Here is a 19,710-nt window from a genome sequence, read left to right on the forward strand (position 1 = left end):
GGTGTGGTTTTTTCCTCACTCTTCTCAACACTTTCATGTGTTGGAGATCTCTTATGCTATCGTGTTGGAGTAATTTTCTTGCTTTTGTTTGTTATCTGTTTCTTTTTTTATTATTCAGGGTTCTTTGATGCATGCATCCATTCCAGTATGGCCAACAGGTGTGCATCGTTGTATCTTGAAAGTTTTTTTTTTATACCTGTTACTTTACGTCCTTCTGTGCATTCTTTGTTTTCCCTCTTTCTCTTTCCTATTTTGTTGTTGAAGGATAAGATGTCCTGTCTTCCTCCTTTCATCGTTGCTTATCTTTCTTCTTTCTTCCTGGCTTAGTTCTTGTCCTTCTCTGTGCACACTAGCAGTATTTCTTTCATGTTTTCTTGTTTTTTGTTCTTGTGTTGTATACCTGTTCCACCTTATGCTTTTATTGCTCTTTCCGATTCTCATTCTTGATGTTCTTTTCTTGTTGTTCTTTCTTTTAGTGTTTTTCTTATTCGCCTCTACTTTGTTTTCTTCTTACTGCATTGTTTAAGCCTTATTTTTTTGATATTGTAAAAGGGGAAGATGTATAGTGACTGCACTTCATTCTTCCTTCCCCATAGTCTCCTGCCTAGCCCTGTAGAATGTTGACATCATGATGATGTATTAGAATTCTACACAGCTCTGAGATTTCAGTTGAGAGTTAGGGCTGAGCTGGTACCATCCTGCTCCTGGTGGGGTTATTATTTCCTTTACTATTATTTATTGAATGTACTACTATCCTGTACCATCTTACTTCAAATAAATATTCTTCATCAACTACCTGGATTCCTGATCATCCTTCACTACATATTCCACCTCATAAACACACTTGTAAAGTCCATTAACTTCCCATAGAGTGAGCATTTTTATCCGAAATTGCACACATGGGTGACGTGCTGACTCAATGCTCAGTCATCATGATGGAGCCTGTGCCCCTGCCCAGCAATAATCACTGGGTTAGGGCAGGGCTTTATGTGGGATCAAAAAACAGGGGGTGGGGGAGTCTCTCAAAGGGGCATGGCCAATATAATTAAGGGCGTGGCTTAAAAACACAGAAGCTAAAAATCTGTGGTTAGCATAGTGTGCCACCCGCCTGGTATTTGTCTACTTCTATCATTGCATCCAGATATATACTACAACAAGTAATAACACATCTACATCAATCCAGGACTACTGGCTTTGTCAATGGTTGTTAGTTGTTGAAGATAAATAAGCAAAAACTATGGCTTTGTTGTATAAAATATTGAAAATTCTTCAATTCTAAAATGACTGTGAAAGAACTATAACAAGTCTCCTTGAAGTTACATCAAAGGCAGTGAAGGGTGGCACTGCTGCAGAGTTAAGATTTTTTTATCTCACCGAGGGTGAGGGCACAAATGGAGAGCCCGCAAGGGACCCATCTCAGCACCTGCTTTTTAGAACTGCTGGTGCTGAGCACTGGCAACACCCGGTCCACTTAAAGCCATGGCCAGGGTACAAAATCTCCCCAACACGTTCGCAAGAAGGCCAGAGTACATATCAGAAAGACTGTAGATCCTGGCTGGTTTAGGAATGAGCGTGGGGAGAAGGACATCTGTTGAGTACAAATTACAGGGATACGGACATCTGCCATTTTTGAATTTCACTAGAGACTCACACAGCAAGCCACACTTCTGTGTTCTTAAAAGTCTTCAAAAAAAACATAATAGATTACATGAAAATGTGTTTTAAGAAAAGAAAATTAGATCTGCAGGTTGTGTTAAAAGAATTTACAACTCACAGAAATAACATGAAATCATACCCAGCGAGATCAAGGTTTGTTCAATTTCCTTCATCACATTGTTGTAGAGTTCCTCCTGCCATTCATTTAAGAGCTTCCACTCCTCCTCAGAGAAACAGGCAGCAATATCATGGAATGAAAGTATATCCTGCAAAAACATAAATTGCACAGGATTACATTTAAGAAATAACTTTGATTTTCTGTATCCTTAACATTATTGCCTCACATCAGCCCTGATATACACGTTACCACCCAAGAGGGTCACTGTGCCAATAGGATCTTGCATACAGTGAAAATGGAGATGGATTATGCAGCCATTGGCAATGCCACTTTATTGAATCCCCTACTGACCTCAGATTGTTTATACTCATAATTCACTTATGGATCAGATTGGTAAATAACAGGCAGTAATGCATCCCATTTTTGCACACACACACACACACCAATCAAACAAGACTTGTACAGCACAGCTAATCACCCGTGAGGGTATCTAGGGACTGAGGATCTTACTGTGGAGGCTTCAGTCGAACAGCCAGGTCTGGAGTCCTTGCCTGAATTCCAGCAGAGAGGGTGAGGTCCGGAGGTAGAGGTCGTCCAGGACCTGGCCGCAAGGTAGGAGAACGAATGCCCTCTGCTTTCCGTTCATTCTTTGGGAGGTGCTGTTCCTGAAAAATCAGTAGGTCTGTCTTGTCTGTGCTCAGTTTAGGCAGTTTTCTCTCATCCAGTCGCCGATGCTCGTCATGCACCTGTGGAAGTTGACCCATGTGGTGGAGGGCTCTTCTGATAGCAAGAGTAGGAGCTGGGTGTCATAAGCGTAAGAAATGGAGTCTAGTCCATGGTTCTGACTATGTTGGGCGGGGGGCGGTGGGGCGGGGGAAATCAAGGTGTAGTGGGATACGTGGCGGATGCTGCTGAGAGGTTTAGGAGGATCGGGGCTGCTGATTCTCCATGGTCAAGGAAGGCTCCGATGTCCTCTGTGGCAGCAATGAGGGTGGTTTTAGTGCTGTGGCTGATGTGGAAAGACTGGGAGATGTCCAGAAGATAGCAGTCCTCCAGGTGTTCTGTGAGTTGGCGGTTGATGTCTTTTTCAAGGATCTTGGTGGGAAAGAGGAGCAGAGAGAGATGGGTCAGAAGTTGTTGAGTTTGCTGGGATTGGCGGACAGTTTCTTGAAAAGGGGTTTGACTTTAGCATGCTTCCCTTTTTCTTGAAAAGCGGCCTTGGCGATGGATGCATTGAAAATGGTGGTTAGTCTTACTGATTTACTTGCTTCCCAGGTTGAACGTTTGGTGGAGATAGGGGTGTGTAGGTGCTCCTGAGTGGACAGAGTTCAGGATGGCTGTGATGTTTTGCGTCATGAGCTAGCCTCAGGTGGTAAGTCAGTGGTCAGGATTTACACCAGTGGTGACGATGAGGCTAAGACTGTAGGTGGTGGGGGTTTGGGGCTCAAAGTTTTTGTATATGTCCAAGATCTTGTCATGAAGAAGTCCACCAGGGTGTGGCAGAGTGCCTGGGAGGGGAGCGATGATGTTTTCAGTGGCTGAGGGGTTGGAGAACTCTGAATGTTGAAATGGTCCTTACTGCGGTTGGAACTGGCCTTGATGTGGTTGGCAGGGGCGCTCTTTCGTCTTTTTCAGGAGTAGGTGGTATTGATTGAGTGATGTTTTGAAGGAGGTTCGGTTTTTGGTGTCTTTGCTGGTGCGCCACCTTCTTTCAAGTTGCTTGCAATTGCAATTTGATGTTCTCAGTTCCACGGTGTACCATCTGGCCTATTTGAGGGCCTCCAAGGTAATGGGTCTTGATGGGGGTGACTGTTGGCGCAGTCATCAATGATCCAGGCGGAGAAGTTCATGACAGCCTGTTCTAGGTTGTTTGAGGTGTCCGGTTTGGGAGAAGTTGAGGGAGTCAGTTAATTGGCTCTCAGCCACTTTGCTCCAGTTACGGTGAGAGGTGTTGGGTGGTTTGGCAGAGGTGCCGGTGATGACAAATTGATGATGGTGTGGTCTGTCCATACACCCCAATATGATGTTTTTTTTAATGTCATTTTTATGGTGTTTTAGAACATGGCGATGTACTTTGATACAAACTATAGACCCCAACTCAATAGGATCAGTTCTAAGAACCCTTCCTTGGGCTCTAGGTTTGTGTAAAGTTCTGTGTTAGAAGAGGGTTAGCCCATGCTCTACAGCACCTCTTCAATTCCCTTTATTTGTTCCTGGATATATGTTGATAGTCAGTGTTCACAATAAAAAGTATTACAGATTTATCTTTAGCTCGTTGCAGCCATCATTAGACCAAAACAACCAATGAAACTGCCTGTGCCTTCCATAGTCGGACGATCTCTTTTTAGCAATCAAGAGGCCCAATGCAACCACTTTCTTAACAGCATAATTCCAATCACTCCCAGATCTTATTCCCAACGTTGCCATCTTGGGTTTGACCGAGATGCTCAACCCCACCACACAGCGTAGTATCTCATATATGCTGGCCGAGTATCCACATATCCATAGACATTCTCATACCATGTGCATAAAATAGGTCATGTTGCATCCACACCATGTGCACACTGGATCAGAACGCTTCCCTTTTTTGTGCAGGCATTCCGGGGTGAAACAAACTAAGTGAAAGGATTTAAACTAAATAAGACGGACCCTTGCTGGATTCACGAGTATCTGGGGTGCCATTTTAGCTTTGGCCCAATCCTCAACCTCCAGGGGGCCCAGATCAAGCTCCCATCTCTCTCGTAGGGTCAGTATTTATCCAGCATAATTACAGTTGGAGCTCTATACAATCTAGAAATAGCTTTTTTATCCATATGCTCCAGCATCAGTTTGGACTCTAGTGATTTAAGTACGGGTTCTCTTTTAATCACTCTTTCGAAATATCAAGGGCCTGTCCTATCTGGAGGTAACTAAAAAACCTGTCACTCCACCTGCAGTTGACCAAATAATTTAATGTGCGAGGCCCCCAAATATCCCCTACCCTAGAAATTCCAATAATATCCCAGCCCAAGAAGCCATGCCACCGGGAGACCTTAGGTAGCCACTTCACGTGCCATGAGAGATGGGGTCACTTTCGTAGTCTGGCTATACCATTTAATAGCCCAGAGAGCCCGGTGCCAGCAATCTAAAGATTTGCTGGTGGCCAGGGGCAGGTCTTGGTTTACTTTGTAACTATAGAACTGTGACAGGAGTAGCGGGACTCTTGCGACCTTGAACCTCCAGACATTATGGAAGCTGCCCTGTCTGCAAACCACCAGTCATTTCTACGAAGTAATTGCACTGCCTGATTGTAACATCTAATGTCAGCAAACCACAATCAATTGTCATATGGCGACTACATACATTTGTTAACCAATACCCTCTGTGTCCTTCCTGCTCATATGTAATTTGTGATAGTAAATTACAGTGAGGTGAAGAAATCCCCTGGGAGAGAGTATGGGTATTGTTGGAGAACATTTAGCAGTTCGGGTAAAGCAATCATTTCAAATAGGGCAGCACAGCCCATCAATGAAAATAGCAGTCCACCCAAAACCCTAAATTGAGCTTTTAGTTGGGACAGCATGGGAACTCCCAGCACCTCGTCTGATCTAGGAAAACATTTAAATCGAAATATTTAAAGTTGGGGATCCTCTTTAGATTGCGGTTTCGGTCAAAACCTATAGAACTTGCAAGCCAGTTTTTGGGAAGATCTCGGATTTGTCCCAAATGTGCACAAGGTGGGAGGAATCGAGTGATCAGGGCGCTTTACGTACAATAGTGCATCATCTGCATATAGGCTGATGAGATCTTCATGGTACGGATACAGGTGCATGCCCCTTACCGGACCGTTGCAGCCATTCTGCCAATGGCTCCCATCTCTGGAACAAACAGAAGCGGAGATGAGGTCAGCCCTGCCTTGTGCCTCCTTGTATCAGAAAGGAGCCAACAGCACCCCATTCACACTAACAGTCGCCCACGGGGACTTCTACAAGAGCCTTATATATGCCCTAAACATTGGGCCAATATTAATTTCCTCAAAAACCCCGCACAAGAAAGACTATTTAATAGAGACTTACATCTTCTGGAAATCGATTGAAAGAGGAGTCTAATGTCTACTCAAAATCGATTGAGAGGAGTGCCTGCGGTTCAATTGCGCATAGCGCCTAATCAAGAGTAACCTGCAGATGTCAAATACAATTCTGTGACCCCTGTCGGACGTTAAGCTATTTTGGTCCCAGTGAACCAAAATTCAGATCACCCTCACCAATCTTTAGCCAGGATCTTGGCTTTAGTATTTATCTGACAAATGGGCCTGTAAGAGGTGCACTCCCTTGGTGGGTTTGCATGTTTGTGTGTGACTACGGTGTTAGTCCTTCTAGGTCATATGAGAGGTTTCCCACCTGAAGTGCCTTTTCAAACAAAAAGTTTCAACTGTGGGATAAAATGGGAGGCATAGGGGCGTGGCTTAGCCAGTGAGCATGGCGGTCGTGTAGAGCACGAGCTCCAACCAGCCTTGTTGAAATCCTGCAAGAATATCCTGCCCTGGTCCTTGTGAACAGGTTCAGACGATCCGGATCAGTGCCAGACCCCGGTGGCCATCCCCTGACCGCGAGTGGAGGCGTGGGACTGATCCTAGCGGCCAGGGCGTCGCCCGTGCTCGAGGTGCTCCGGAGCGGCCTACACCGCCCGGGCCTCAATTTTGGCGTGGCCCAACGACAGGGAGCGGTTGTGCCGCGGGCGGCGCGGACCCGTCGCATCAACTGGGGTCCGGAGCTGTCACGGACAGCGCCTCCTGCGAAACGACGGGTCGAGCTAGATGAGCCGAGTCCAGCGGAGGCCCCGGTTGGGTGTCACTGGATACACACGGAGCGGAGGAGTTATAGAGTGGACGTGGAGAGGCGGCGCTTGCTCACTGACTGGTGCGACTGGACGGATAAGGGACGCTACGGATACCCCAGGTCAGTGCTACTGCGAGTGGGGCCGTGACGGCTGGGGACAATTACTCGGGGGTAGTGTCGGGCCCCGGTGGGACGCTGTTGGTGGCGCTGAGCCTGGATTGATCTAGAGACCGGCGACGAGGGGGTGAGCGTGCCGGTTGGTGCAGCCGGGGCCTACTCACCGCCTTTGTGGACGCTTGTGGAGGGCCCGATACCTCCTCCCCCCGACCATCTCTGGGGCGGGAGTCGGATGGTTGGCGGCTATATTTGAACCTGGGGCCTCGTGGCGTGATTGAGCCGCGCACCGAGGGCAACATGACGAGAGGCGCCGGTGGCCAGAGTAAGCAGGGCCCCATTGATAAATTCACGGAGGCGGCCGGCGCGATGGAAACACCGAAGCAGGTGCCAGACAACGCAGCACTCATGGCGGCGATCACACAATCCCGGGACGTCCTAGACGCCAAGATTGGGGCAGTGGGCTCTGATGTCATGCTTCTCCGACAGGATCTGCAGAACGGCGTGGAGCGCATAGCGGGCGCGGAGACACGCATAACGGAGGTTGAGGAAGAGGTCTCCTCCCTGAAGAAGAGTCCTGGTCCTTGAAAGAACGCAGAAGGGCCTTGTCCAAAGGGCGGAGGAGGCGGAGGGACGGGCACGGCATAGTAACCTAAGGTTTATTGGCTTCCCGGAGGACTGTGAGAAAGGCAATGCAGAGAGCTTCCTGACACAATGGCTAGAGAGCTGGATTCCACCTGATGTGCTTTCCCGCTGCTTTGTGATCGAGAGGGCCCATCGGGCGTTGACACAGAAACCGCCGGCTGGCGCGCGCCCCATGATTGCTAAACTTCTGAACTATGCCGACAGGGATACGATCCTTAAGCAGACGCGGCTGAAGGGCAAGCTAATATATGACAACGCCAATATCCTGATCTTTCCTGATTATACCAAACAAGTGCAACAACAACGCCAATCCTTCGCTGCAGCCAAGGCCCGACTCAGGGGTCTGCAGCTGCAGTACGCACTGCTCTATCCTGCGAGGCTGCGGGTGATATTTCAGCCCCGCACCTTCTTCGACACCCCGGAGGAGGTTTTCCAATGGACAGATGAGACTGTTAAAATTCGACCCAACACGGTGAAGGGAGGGGAATCTTGACTCCTCTACGAGTAATTCGGCCGGGGGAGGCCAGGAGGGTCGGCGTAAGCACAGTGGACGTTCGCGCTCAAATCGCAGCCCAAAATCTAGATCAACCACGCGTCGAGATGAGGAAGCTCCGGAAGTAAAGGAAGATGTGTCTTGACAATTGAGAGACCTGACTAATGACTTGCTTGAATGTTTGATTTAAAGTGACCAGTCACAATGCTGTCGAGGCTGGCGACCCACAGGGTTTGGTTGGGAGGGGGCGACGGCCTAGTTCTCTATGGGCTGCTGCGAAGGGTTCAGTTGGAGGGGATGGTACTTGGCTCCCGGTTGGGGCCGGGAGCATGCTCCGACCACGACAGGTGCTTCCATGTTTGGGAGGTGCGGGGTGGGGGGTGGACAGGGAGAAGTTGGGGGTTCATTTCGAGGGAAGGGGAGAGGGTTTGCGCTGCTACTACTGCTTGCTGACTGTTTTCAAGGTTGCCAGGGTTGCCAGCGCAGGGAGAGGCTGGGACTTGTTGCACAACACAAATGGCTATGGATGGTGAGGGAGTGCGGTTAGGCCCGGGTGGGACACTGATCATGTGCTGGAATGTGAGGGGCTTGCTGGATAAAGTGAAGCGGGGGCTGTTTTTGCATGGGCCAAGAGGAGGGGGACGGACATACTCCTGCAAGAAACTCATTTGCTCGGTACCAAGGCGATGTGCATTCAAAGGAATGGGTTCATACACACATACCACTCAGGGTTCACGAGAGGATCGCGGGGGTGGCGGTCCTTGTTCACCGTAGGGTCCCTTTTACTCACAAACCCACATGGACTGACCCGCAGGGCAGATTTGTTTTTGTTCATGGAGAAATTAGAGGTGACCCAATCCTTATTGGTAGCGCGTACGCCCTGCCTCCGCTACAATGGCCCCTGGTCGAAAAACTGCTGTCCTTATGGGTGGACATGCCAGACACCCTGTCCGTAGTGGGAGGGGATTGGAACGAAGTGATGGATGTCGCAAGTGATAGGTGGCGCAGCGCTGATGGCGATCGTGTCGAGGCGAGAGGGGAAAAGTCACACATCTCGGTTGCGGGCCCTTGTCACAGGTCTTGATTGGGTGGACACATGGAGACACAAGCATGGCTCGCGCAGAGAGTACACATTTTTCGGCAGCACAAGACTTCTTTTCCAGGCTTGATTATATTTTCGTTCTGAGGGACATGGCGAATAGGATACTGTCTGCTGATATCCTGCCAAGGGCGCTGTCTGATCATTCGCCGGTATACGTAATACTTGCTACTGGACGAGCCCGGCAGCCCTTCAGATGGCGGTTGTCGCTGTGGCAACTGATGCAGGGGTCTTACCAGGCCCATATGACATGTGAACTTGCTCATTTCCCATCTGTGAACGTGGGCACGGTGGACTCCGCGGCGATGCTCTGGGAGGCGATGAAGCCTACGCTGCACGGTGTGGACATCTCATGGTGCGCGGCAGCGCGTAAGGAGAGGCGAGGCCGACATGGAGGCGCTGGAGCGTAGGGGCAGAGAGGAGGGCGGGGGGCCGGCCAGAAGACAGCTTGTTCTAGCTCAGCAACAATACTCTGCAGTGCTTCTGGACGAAGCCAGACAGGCTTGGTTGGCTACGCTTAGTCGCATATATCAATGGGGTGATAAGTCCAGTAAGATGCTGCATCGATTATGCCAGGGCGTCATGCACGCCCAACCCCTGCCCCAGATCGTTGGACTCGATGGGGAGCCCCTTTTGGAGTCGGCGGCATTAGCCGAAAGCGTTGCTACTTATTATGAGGCCCTTTACGTACCACGGGAATGTTTGGAAGCGGAGGTAGTACAACTATTTGACGACTTGCCGTCTAGGGCCATCACAGATGAGGCATGTGAGATATTAGACCGCCCTCTGACAGACGAAGAGCTCGTCACAGCGCTGGGTGAACTGAATCCAGGGAAAGCTCCGGGGCCCAACGGGTTCCCTAGTGAGTTTTTTAAATGCTAGATGACCCAGTTGAGCCCACATTACCGCCCAGTCATTGAGGAGGCACGGGAGAACGGCTCGCTGCCACCGGACTGGTGCCATGCGGAGGTAGTGGTCTTTTTGAAGCCAGGGCGGCCCCCAGAGACGCATGCATCCTATCGTCCGATATCTCTGCTCAATACAGAGGCCAAGATACTAACCAAGGCCCTCGCCAATAGACTCAAGACGTATATTACCGACCTGGTGCATCCTGACCAGGCTGGTTTTATGCCACAGCGGGCTACTCGCCATAATATACGACAGGCGCAGGTCGTGGTGTCAGCCTGGCGAAGGATGGGGGAACAGGCTGCACTGTTCTTAGCCGACATGGACAGGGCATTTGATTCCCTGAGCTGGACGTATCTGTTCGCTGTTTTGGGGCGTCTCAATTTGGACCCTCGCTTCTTGGCGAATGTACGGCTCCTGTATACAGGTCTCACTGCGGCGGTGCGGGTGGGGGGCGGGGGGGGGGGGGGGGGGCGGGGGAGATTTTTCGCTCCTTTTGGCTTGAGCGTGGGACGAGACAGGGCTGCCCCCTATCCCCTTATCTATTCGCCCTTGCTATGGAGCCCCTTGCGGCGTGGGTACGATAGATGCTCAGCTCAGGGGTTTCCAGTGGGCGGGTGGCGTGATGGATAGAATAGCGCTATACGCTGACGACTTGCTGTTTTTCCTCACTGACCTGGAGCGCTCGGGCCTAGGATCCTGAGAATCCTGCAAATCTTTGGTGAAACATCTGGATTATATTTGAATCCTCAGAAATCTACACTATGGATTCTGGGCGGCCCGCAGCCTGTTGGGGACTGGGCGGGAGAGCTCCAGTTAGTCACGAACGGAGTGAAATACTTGGGAGTGTTCCTGTCGGAGGACGCATCCGCCGCTATGGAGCGTAACATTACCCCAGTATGGGAGCGCACCCGAGACTACATTAAGGTCTGGTCCAAAGTGCCACTTTCCATTCATGGTCGGTCGGCCATCTTTAAGATGGTGGCACTCCCACGTTTGATCTACCAATTGTAGAATGACCCAGTCCTGATTGCGCAGAGTTGGTTCAGGTGCCTTAACTCTGCGCTCAGCCGGTTTCTGTGGGAGGGGGATACGGTGCGGGTTGCCCTGCGGACCTGCTTCCGGTCCACCTAAACCGGGGTTCTGGCCACTTCAGATGTTCTTTCCTATTACCAGGCGTCCCACTTATTAGTCCTGAACGACTGGTGGTATGCGGACAGACGTGACCCCCGCCTACGCGGTAGAGAGGGCTTGGATGGGCACAGCGTCCGTCCATACACTACTATACTCAGCGCCGCTCAGGAAAGCTCTGCCATCAGTCACACAGGTGGTTTTCCAGGTCTGGAGACAGACGCTACGTAGGATGGGTTGGTGGAATGTGCTGACCCAGGAGACCCCGCTCTGGCACAATGGCCGCCTGCCCCAGTTGGACACCTTGATGGGCTTTCGGGGATGGGATGCGATCGGCATCTCAACCTTAGGTGACGTTATGTCAGGGGGCGTGCTCAAGTCCTTTGATGACCTGCGCATGGAATACGAGATGCCGAGAACCCAGTTCTACAAATATCTCCAATTCCGACATGCTTCGACGCCCTATATAGTGGGGTTGGATGACCTTCCTGAATTTAGCCCAATAGAGACTAAAGTTTTTATGGGGGAATTACCCGACAAGAAACTGTCCCGTATATACCAAACCGTGGTCCGACACTGCACCACTGACCTGCAACACCTCAGAACAACGTGGGAACAAGACGTGGGTGAACTAGACTAGGAGGACTGGGTGGAGGCCCTGGAGAGCCCTAGGGGAGCTGCAATATCCACGCGCCTGCGACTCATACAATTTAGGTACCTACACCGCACATATTATACAAGACAGCGCTTATGGAAGGCGGGTCTAATCGCTTCCCCGGATTGCCTCAGGTGTGGGACGGAGGTTGGAACGCTACTACATAAAGTGTGGGAATGCATTGGCGTTACAGAGATTCTGGAAGGGAGTGCTTCGATGTTTGGACGAAGTCCTAGCCTGGGTGCTTCAAAGAGACCCTAAACGGATTCTGCTGCATGTCATGGCTGGGGTGGGCGGAAACAGGTACAAACGCCATTTGCTTCTGTTGGGGTTAACATTGGCGAAACGAGACATTGCGCGTTCATGGAAAGCGCCCCAGGCTCCCTCTCTGGCGGCGTGGAAGCGGGGCATGGACTTCTGCATGGGGATGGAACAGCCAGTCTTTGTGGCCAGGAGATGCCCGCTCAAACATTATAGGGTTTGGAAACGGTGGGCGGACTATCGTGGTCTAGAACTGGACCCGCCTCCCGAGGACACCACGGACCAGCTTCGGATTTAGCCGGACTACCTTGGCAATACCGAACTGTGGCCAGTGCATGTGATATACCGTGCACTGAATGTGTTTTATCAAGGCAGGGCAGGCAGCAGCGCGCGGGGGAAGGGGTGGTGAGGGGGGAGGAGTTGTGGGTGGTAGGAGGATGGGAGGGAGGGACCAGTTCATTGTATCCTTTATTTGCATTTCTTTCCCTTTTTCTATACTGTAACAAAAGAAAATGACTGCATATGCGATTGGATTAATGATGGTGGTGATAGACTTTGGGTGTCAGAGCGTCACAGAATATATGCTTAATTTGCACTAAATAAAACTCTGTTTAAAAAAAAAAAAATGGGAGGCATAGCGCTTGAATAACTCCATAGGGAAACCTTTTGGGCCCTGAGTTTTGCCAGTAGGCATGCCATTGGTAATCCCAGAATTTCTTCCTCCGTTATTGGGAGATTCAATGCCATACTGTCACTCGGGTGGCAGCAAGGGGAGATCCTTGAAAATGGGTCTGTCTAGAGTCTGGGGAACTGCATCCCTTTTTGCATTTAACTTTGTGTAATATTTAGCCAGCGCATTTACAATCCCCTGGAAATCCGTCACTGGGCCTCGCTTTGAGTCAAGGATGTAAGGGGTGAATCTAGCTTCAATCTTCTAATTGGCAAACCAATACATCAGCTTGCCTGCCTAGTCTCCCGCTTCAAATATGGCTCACTTGGAGACCAGAATAGCCATTTTAGCACATTCCCTTTATATAGTTTCAGGGCCTCTAATGATTTCTAAGGCTACAGATACCGGTGCCCGGGCATCGTTCTCTTCCAAGTCTGCAATTTATCAGTCCAAGCCGGTGTATTCTCTCATTTTTTCTACTTTACGTTTTGTGTCATAGGAGAAAATATCTCCTCTTATGATTGTTTACAGTGACTACCATACCATGACCTCAGAGGAGAAGAATTGAACATCTGACCATTTCTTGATATTCTTCCTCTGCTAGGAGCCAGGTAGTTGTCCAGGTTTCACTCTTGAGGCACCACATGACCATCTTAGTAGGCGAGTGATCCGACTAGGGAAGAGTCTGGAATCTGTGAACTCAGGTAGCTATCCAGTTGAGGCAAGGAAATAGTCCAGACTTGTATTCGGTATGGGGTCTATATGAGTAATGTGTACGTGTTATCCTAGGCTGCATAAGCCTCCACAAATTACCTATGCCCAGTAATTGTGACCATCTCTTGAAGCTGTCTACCTAACATGGGAGAAGGAGCTAGTAGTATCCACCGTAAAGTCGACAACAGAGTATAAATCTCCACCCAGCAGCAAAAGTCTTGGTTGGGTCTTTTTCAGTAATGCAGCTAATTCCAGACCATGGTTTCCCTAAGAAGAACCTTGTGATCAACACCCTCTGACCCAGGGGGGCATAGGTCACTGTCTTCAAACTGAAGGGGAAAGACATGTGAAGTAGTATTGCCACCTCCCAGAATACCCGGAGTGGAAAACCTTAGTGTAGCTGGGTCTACCCAGGAACTGGCACTTTGTGTCCATTAGGTGTGTTTCCTGTAACAATAATATAGGCGGGCCCTCTTCTTGGCATACACCAAGACAGCCCCCTCCTCTTTACCTTATTATTTAACCAATTAACATTCCAGGGTACCACCTTATAAACCCTTTGAGAAATCTCAACTGATAAATGTACTGACGTACAATGATTAATCAAAAATTGCAACAAAAAGGTGAGTTGCATGATAACAGTTGAACACAACCGCCAACATTTCCCAAAATCCCCCACCCCACACTGAGACCTGAAGTATCTGTTGCCCAGTTAATAAGAAATTATGAACTAACTGGCTAGTGGCTTGAGCTCATGTAATGCCACTGTGCACAGGTGAAAAACAGTAAGTCATTGGTGGGCAGCAGCCAATTGCAGAGAGTGAGAAATAAAATACCCCTGTACAATGTCTTTTATTCATGATACGTGTGTCATAAAGGGCCATCAGCATGGCAAGCTTCCAGTTCCTCTAACAACACCACACCATCTATCAAAGGTGAGCCTACATCATGTTCAGGCTTGTCCCATTACTTGCTTCAGAAGAAGAAGCTGTGCCAAGTGTCTCTGCAATGTTTTTTTTCAGTGTTGACCAGCGACGACCACCTCTTTGGGCCTGATGCTGTTGATCTGGCCTGTGATCAGTCCTTCCCCTCCGGGCGCTGATCAAAGAACGTGGGCTTCTGCAGTGAAAGTGGCACTCTCTCCTCAATCAACCCCCATACAGCCTTGGGAGTATAAAAAAAAACGGTGATACCCCTCCCCCGAACAGAACCTTCAACTTGGCCGGGAACAACAGTATGTAGGGTACTTGCATCGCCCTCCATTTTTGCTCAACTCCAAAAAGGGTTTTACACTTTTGTTGGACTATAAATAAATATGATAGTATAGTCCGGTAAAAGGAGGAGAACAGTGGCTGATTCAAACAGGAGGTTTTTCTTTTGCCAATCAGTGTAGAGGATAGTATCTTTATCCACATAAATTAGGAGCCGCATAATGATGGGGAGTGTGGGTGTCCTAGTTGGAGATTTGGCTGCCAGAGAGTGGTCCGCCTGCTCCACTACAAAACACAGTGATCATGCTCGTTTGGGAAACCAAGATTTTACCCAAGTGGCAAAATATTGTACATGTTTGCTGCCCTCAGGGCCCTCTGGAAACCAGACCAGGTGGAGGTTGTTTCTCCTGGATCTGCCTCAACGTCTTCGGGTCTCTGCTCAGGGTGTTGCAGTCTGCTTCAGCTGCCTCATTTTCTTTTTACGACTAGCAACATCATCCTTAACTGCGGAGACCCTGGTATTGACCTACATAGTCGGCTCTGCCAATTTAAACAGATCCTGGCGCAAAAACAACACCTGGACATCCCCCCGTAGCCTCAATGATATCTTCTAGTGCCAGGGAGCCCACGTTGTTACTCGCCACAGCATCGTTGGGTGCCCTTGGAAGTCTAGCGTATCTATCAATTGTTCACTGTGCAGCAGCGCCCAGGATCTTATCCATGCCTATTTCAGCCCTTTGCCCAGGCCCCCCCCCGAGAGTCTACGGGGCAGATTTATGAAGGCGACCTACAGCCAAGGACAGTTAGAGCTTCTACTTCCTCCAAGCTGCAAGAAGCAACAAGCAGACTTCCACTGTCATTGCTAACGATGCATTGTTCAATAGTCTCTCCCCACCGCAGCAGGATGTAGGGTACCTCAAAGATCACAAATAGTCCAAAAATGCCTAAAAGCAAAAGTGAGCCAGATATTAAGCACATAAGTCAGCATTCACTCTTGCTCTCTTTAAGCCAACTTGGTTTCTTTTTGTGTGTTCCCAGAGGGTTGTGGGGGTAACTGAATTCTCAAAATCAAAACAAGAGAGTGAGAGGGGTGTACTTGAGTGCCACAGAGCTTGAAGAGAGCACGGAGTGGCAGAAGTTGAAAAGGTCAAAAACAGAATAAGGAAATCTTTATGCCGTCTATGAGACACCGAAAATTATCTGCCATGCAACCTGTGGCCTATCGGTGCCCAAGGCTCACAGGACGGGGGGAGGGATATTGAACTTTTATAACCCTGCTTCACGCTCCATCCACCAACTAGAAACAGGCTTTAGGCATTTTTTATGGCATTGATGATTGTTGCCTATGCTGTAGACAAGTTTCAGTGATTCTTGTAAACCAGGTGTATCCTACAAAGTCCAAAATGTTCTGGGAAGGGGGTATACAGAGGACCGGCGATGCAGGTCAGCCTAGTAAATTAATATATAATTTGTTCAGTGAATTAAAACCATCACACAGGTTCTCCAATTAGAAATGTAAAATTCATATTTCTTTTTTTTCTTGTTTCACAATTCCTTATTAAAAAAAAAAAAATGTTTTTCAAAAGTACATAAGCAATGAATAACTTTCACAAAACAGTCCAACATTTTGTTCATTAATAAAATATGCAGTAGTAAAAGGCAAAAAACAAAAATGTACCATAAACACTGTTTCGGACATTGATAAGGTGAATAATATTTCTACACCAACACACTAATTAGACAATTTCATATAAATAATTTGTCAAATCTCTACAATTTGGGGGGGCGTGGCTAGCAGCCGATGATGGCGGCAGCAACCTAGAGAGGCTCCCGTAGCAAGGCGGCTTCCCGCAACAATCCGCATGCCTATCCGTTCACTAATCGTACCAGACAGGGTGTCCTGGGTGCGGCGACCGAACGGCAACCGCAGGAGAAAATTGGGAGCTCTCGGACCCCGGAAACAGGACGAAACATCAACTTAGTCCTTCACAGGCGAGGGGCCTAGTGACACGAGTGCAGCCGCGGTGCCGAGTCGAGCCCTTGGCCGAGCGGAAGTAGACCCTCCTCGGCACGATCGACCAGAAGTGCCCGCTGACGACAGCGCTGGACACCTGCGAATCACCGAACCGGCGGTTCCCCTTCGAACACTTGATCTCCAGCGTTTCCTATCCAGTGGCGCTACGAAGCAGTGCCCCACAACGGCACTCGGCCAAGACCCGTAACTTACTGCGCAACAACCGCCATCTTGCTCTGGCCTGCCGGGGCTGAATCGGGTCCGCTGCTGCCGGAAACACCACAACATCGACAGCGACCACTGGCCTATTCCCGAACTGAACCTCTTGAACAGCCGCCTCGGCACGATCGGCTACAGACGATCTGCTCACCTCACCACAGAAAGTGCCTCGCCGTAGAGCCAAAATGGCAGGGAAAGGGCCACGGCAAACCGCCGCTCAGGCTAAACTCGGCAAATTCGCCTACGACAACCAGGCACCCACTCAGCCTGAGCAGCGCAAGTCCATTGGCAAGGGCACGGACAATGAAGGGACGAAAAAGGCTACTCTGGATGATGTCCTGCGTGCCCTGGAACAAGTTCAGGCAACAGTGGGCTCGACTGCTACCGAGGTGACCCTTATAAGAGCCGACCTCCAGAAGATGGGCGAAAGAGTGAAACAAGTGGAGGTAGTGGCTAAATCGCTCATAGAGGATGTCTCTGACCTACAGGTGGCTATGGAAAAACTGCAAGCAGACAATAAACTCCTGAAAAGCAAGTTGGAGGACCATGAGGGACGCTCCAGACGCAACAACGTCCGCATTTTGGGGGTCCCGGAATCGGAAACGAAAGGGGCCATGGACTTATACGTATAAGACCTAATAAAGACCCAGCTGGCCCCGAAGGGGCTCTCCAATTTCTTTACAGTGGAGCATGCTCATCGGGTGCCCGGCGGGACACCCACGCCGGGAGCTGCCCCGCGTCCCATCCTGGCAAGACTTTTTAATTTTAGAGATCGAGACACTTCTCCAAGCAGCCAGGGTGGCACCACCTATCCAAATTCAGAACTCTCGTATATCCTTCTTTCCGGATTACACAGCAGAGGTCACCCGCAGGAGGAGAACTTTTTTGGAGGTGAAGAAAACGCTTCGCGAACAGGAATTGCCATATTCCATGTTGTTCCCGGCCCGATTGAGAGTGGTGGCCGACAAGAAGGTCTGGTTTTTCGACTCTGCGGAGTCAGCGAGAGACTGGCTGGAGGGATGGCGCACGGTGGATTGCGCTTCTAATCGTCGACGCAACAGGCCTGAAGACGACGGCCGACCGGGCTCACAGTCTTCGGCTTGGGGAAGTGCGAGCGAGTCGCCATCACAGGAACGCTCTGGGGCCGCTGGGGACGAATGAAACCCGCACGTGATGGACTCTGGCGGGGCGTGGCTTGGATGCCGAGGAGGTAGGCAGCGTGAGCTCGGAGCTCCGTGCCCGATCCCGGAAAATATCCTGAATATCTGATCGGACCCCGATGTAACCAGTATCATCCGGTACTGGAAGGCACTGCGGAGGGCCCGGGGCCCACGGAAGACTACACCGAGCCATTCCACAGCGATATTTCGGCTTTGAAAGTTGGACCCAGGCGAGAAGTCGCGGACCCCAAAATGGCGGCGAGGGCATGAGACTCTGAAGCGACGGAGACATCTGCCTGGAGACCTGCTAAGGACTGCTCCCTGGCGACACGGGGGTGTTGACGGCTGCATCGCGCCTCTCCCCCCAGGTGCCGAGTGGACCTTGGGCGCGCCCTCGGGCGGAGACTGGGGACCCCCCCTGGTAGGGGCGACGACTGTGCGATAGTGACCCAGCGACGAGAACCCCGGGCCCCTGGCACGACTGGCGCCGGCCGGGCTGCGGTAATTCAGTGTTTCCTGCTTTTTGGAGATAACTTCGGACCCGGGAGCCCTGCCGGAGGGCGTAACCCAACGGCAAACGGAGGAACCAGGAAAGTACCCGGAGGCCACCGAACGAGCCGGCCCAGATGGGGAAGACGAAAGGGAAGGGAGATGGCGCGACCGATACTGAGGCCGCGGAGGGAGCGGAGCGAGACCAAGCGGCATTGCAGCGGATGCAGGATCGTATCCTGGAGGCCATCGCCACCACAAAGGACGCCCTGCAGCAGGATATAGCTCAGGTGGCGACGGGTTTGGGCCTCCTGAAGGCCGACCATGACAAACTTAAGGACAGGGTGAAGTCCGTGGAGACCACGGTTAAAGAATTAGCCCCGGGCCAAGCCACAATGAAGGCCCAGATGGCGGACGTGATGGACCGTCTGAAGGTGCTAGAAAGGAGGGCCAAAGATGCGGAAAACCGAAACAGGCGCAACAACGTTCGCCTAGTGGGCCTGCCGGAAAAAATCGAAGGCGACGACATGGTGGGCTACCTTGATAATTGGTTGCGGACGGAGGTGGCACCGGAAGGATTGTCCCCCTTCTTCTCCCTGGAGCGGGCACATAGAGTTCCAGCGCGCCCGCCAGCCTTGGGCCTTCCTCCTCACCCAGTGGTGTTTAAGTTGCTCCACTACCGGGACAGAGACTGGCTCCTACAGAGGGCGAGAGAAGCGGGGCCATTTCAAGTGGATAACAACAGAGTCACCATGTTCCCGGACTATACATTTGAGACGCAGCGACTCCGGGCAAACTTTCTGTCCCTCAAACGGGAGCTCCGCCAGGAAGGCATCAAGTACTCCCTGTTGTTCCCTGCCAAGCTAAGAGTGGTGGTGGATGAGAAAACATTATTCTTCACGACCTCCGCGGACGCTTGGGACTGGTGGGACACTTATAAAGCGGGTACGGATGGTGCTAAGGCCAGGGAGGAGGAGGCTAAGGTGGCGCAACCGGTCAGGCAATCCCAACGGATCAGGAGGAACCGCAAGAGGACCGGAAAACCATCGGTGTCGCAGACGGAGGCGGAGAGGCAGGCGGCACTGCAGGCGGTAGTGGACTTATCTAGGACCGCCAGGAGTCGGTCCGGGAAGGGCACGGAATCGGAAGACCCGGGCACGGGCTCAGAGACGGGACAGTCGGAATTTGGTGGAGCCCGGGGCCCTATTGTGACGCCGCAGACTTCGGGGGAGATACTGGAGGCGTGTTGAACTGCACTGGTGGAGTGAACTCGTTGGTTGGACACCGGGGCACTGGGCCCGCAGCAATGGAGCGTTATTGATTGAGGTTTTGGGGAGC

The 19,710-nt window shown here is 50.7% G+C and overlaps 1 protein-coding gene across 3 annotated transcripts in view; it reads right to left on the bottom strand.

The window, feature by feature from the left end:
- LOC147691936 (uncharacterized) overlaps window positions 1-19,710 on the bottom strand; it is an 80,101-nt gene that overhangs the window by 37,099 nt on the left and 23,292 nt on the right. For 2 of the 3 annotated variants that reach the window (XM_086938212.1, XM_086938211.1), the window contains exon 2: window positions 1,775-1,922. In XM_086938212.1, coding sequence (XP_086794338.1) covers window positions 1,775-1,922 — 148 coding nt within the window. The remainder of the gene's footprint in view (window positions 1-1,774; window positions 1,923-19,710) is intronic. The other variant, XM_086938214.1, reaches the window with a different exon arrangement.

Source organism: Lissotriton vulgaris, chromosome 9 (assembly GCF_964263255.1).
Source record: "Lissotriton vulgaris chromosome 9, aLisVul1.2, whole genome shotgun sequence".
In the NCBI taxonomy this organism is placed as follows: Eukaryota; Metazoa; Chordata; class Amphibia; order Caudata; family Salamandridae; genus Lissotriton; species Lissotriton vulgaris.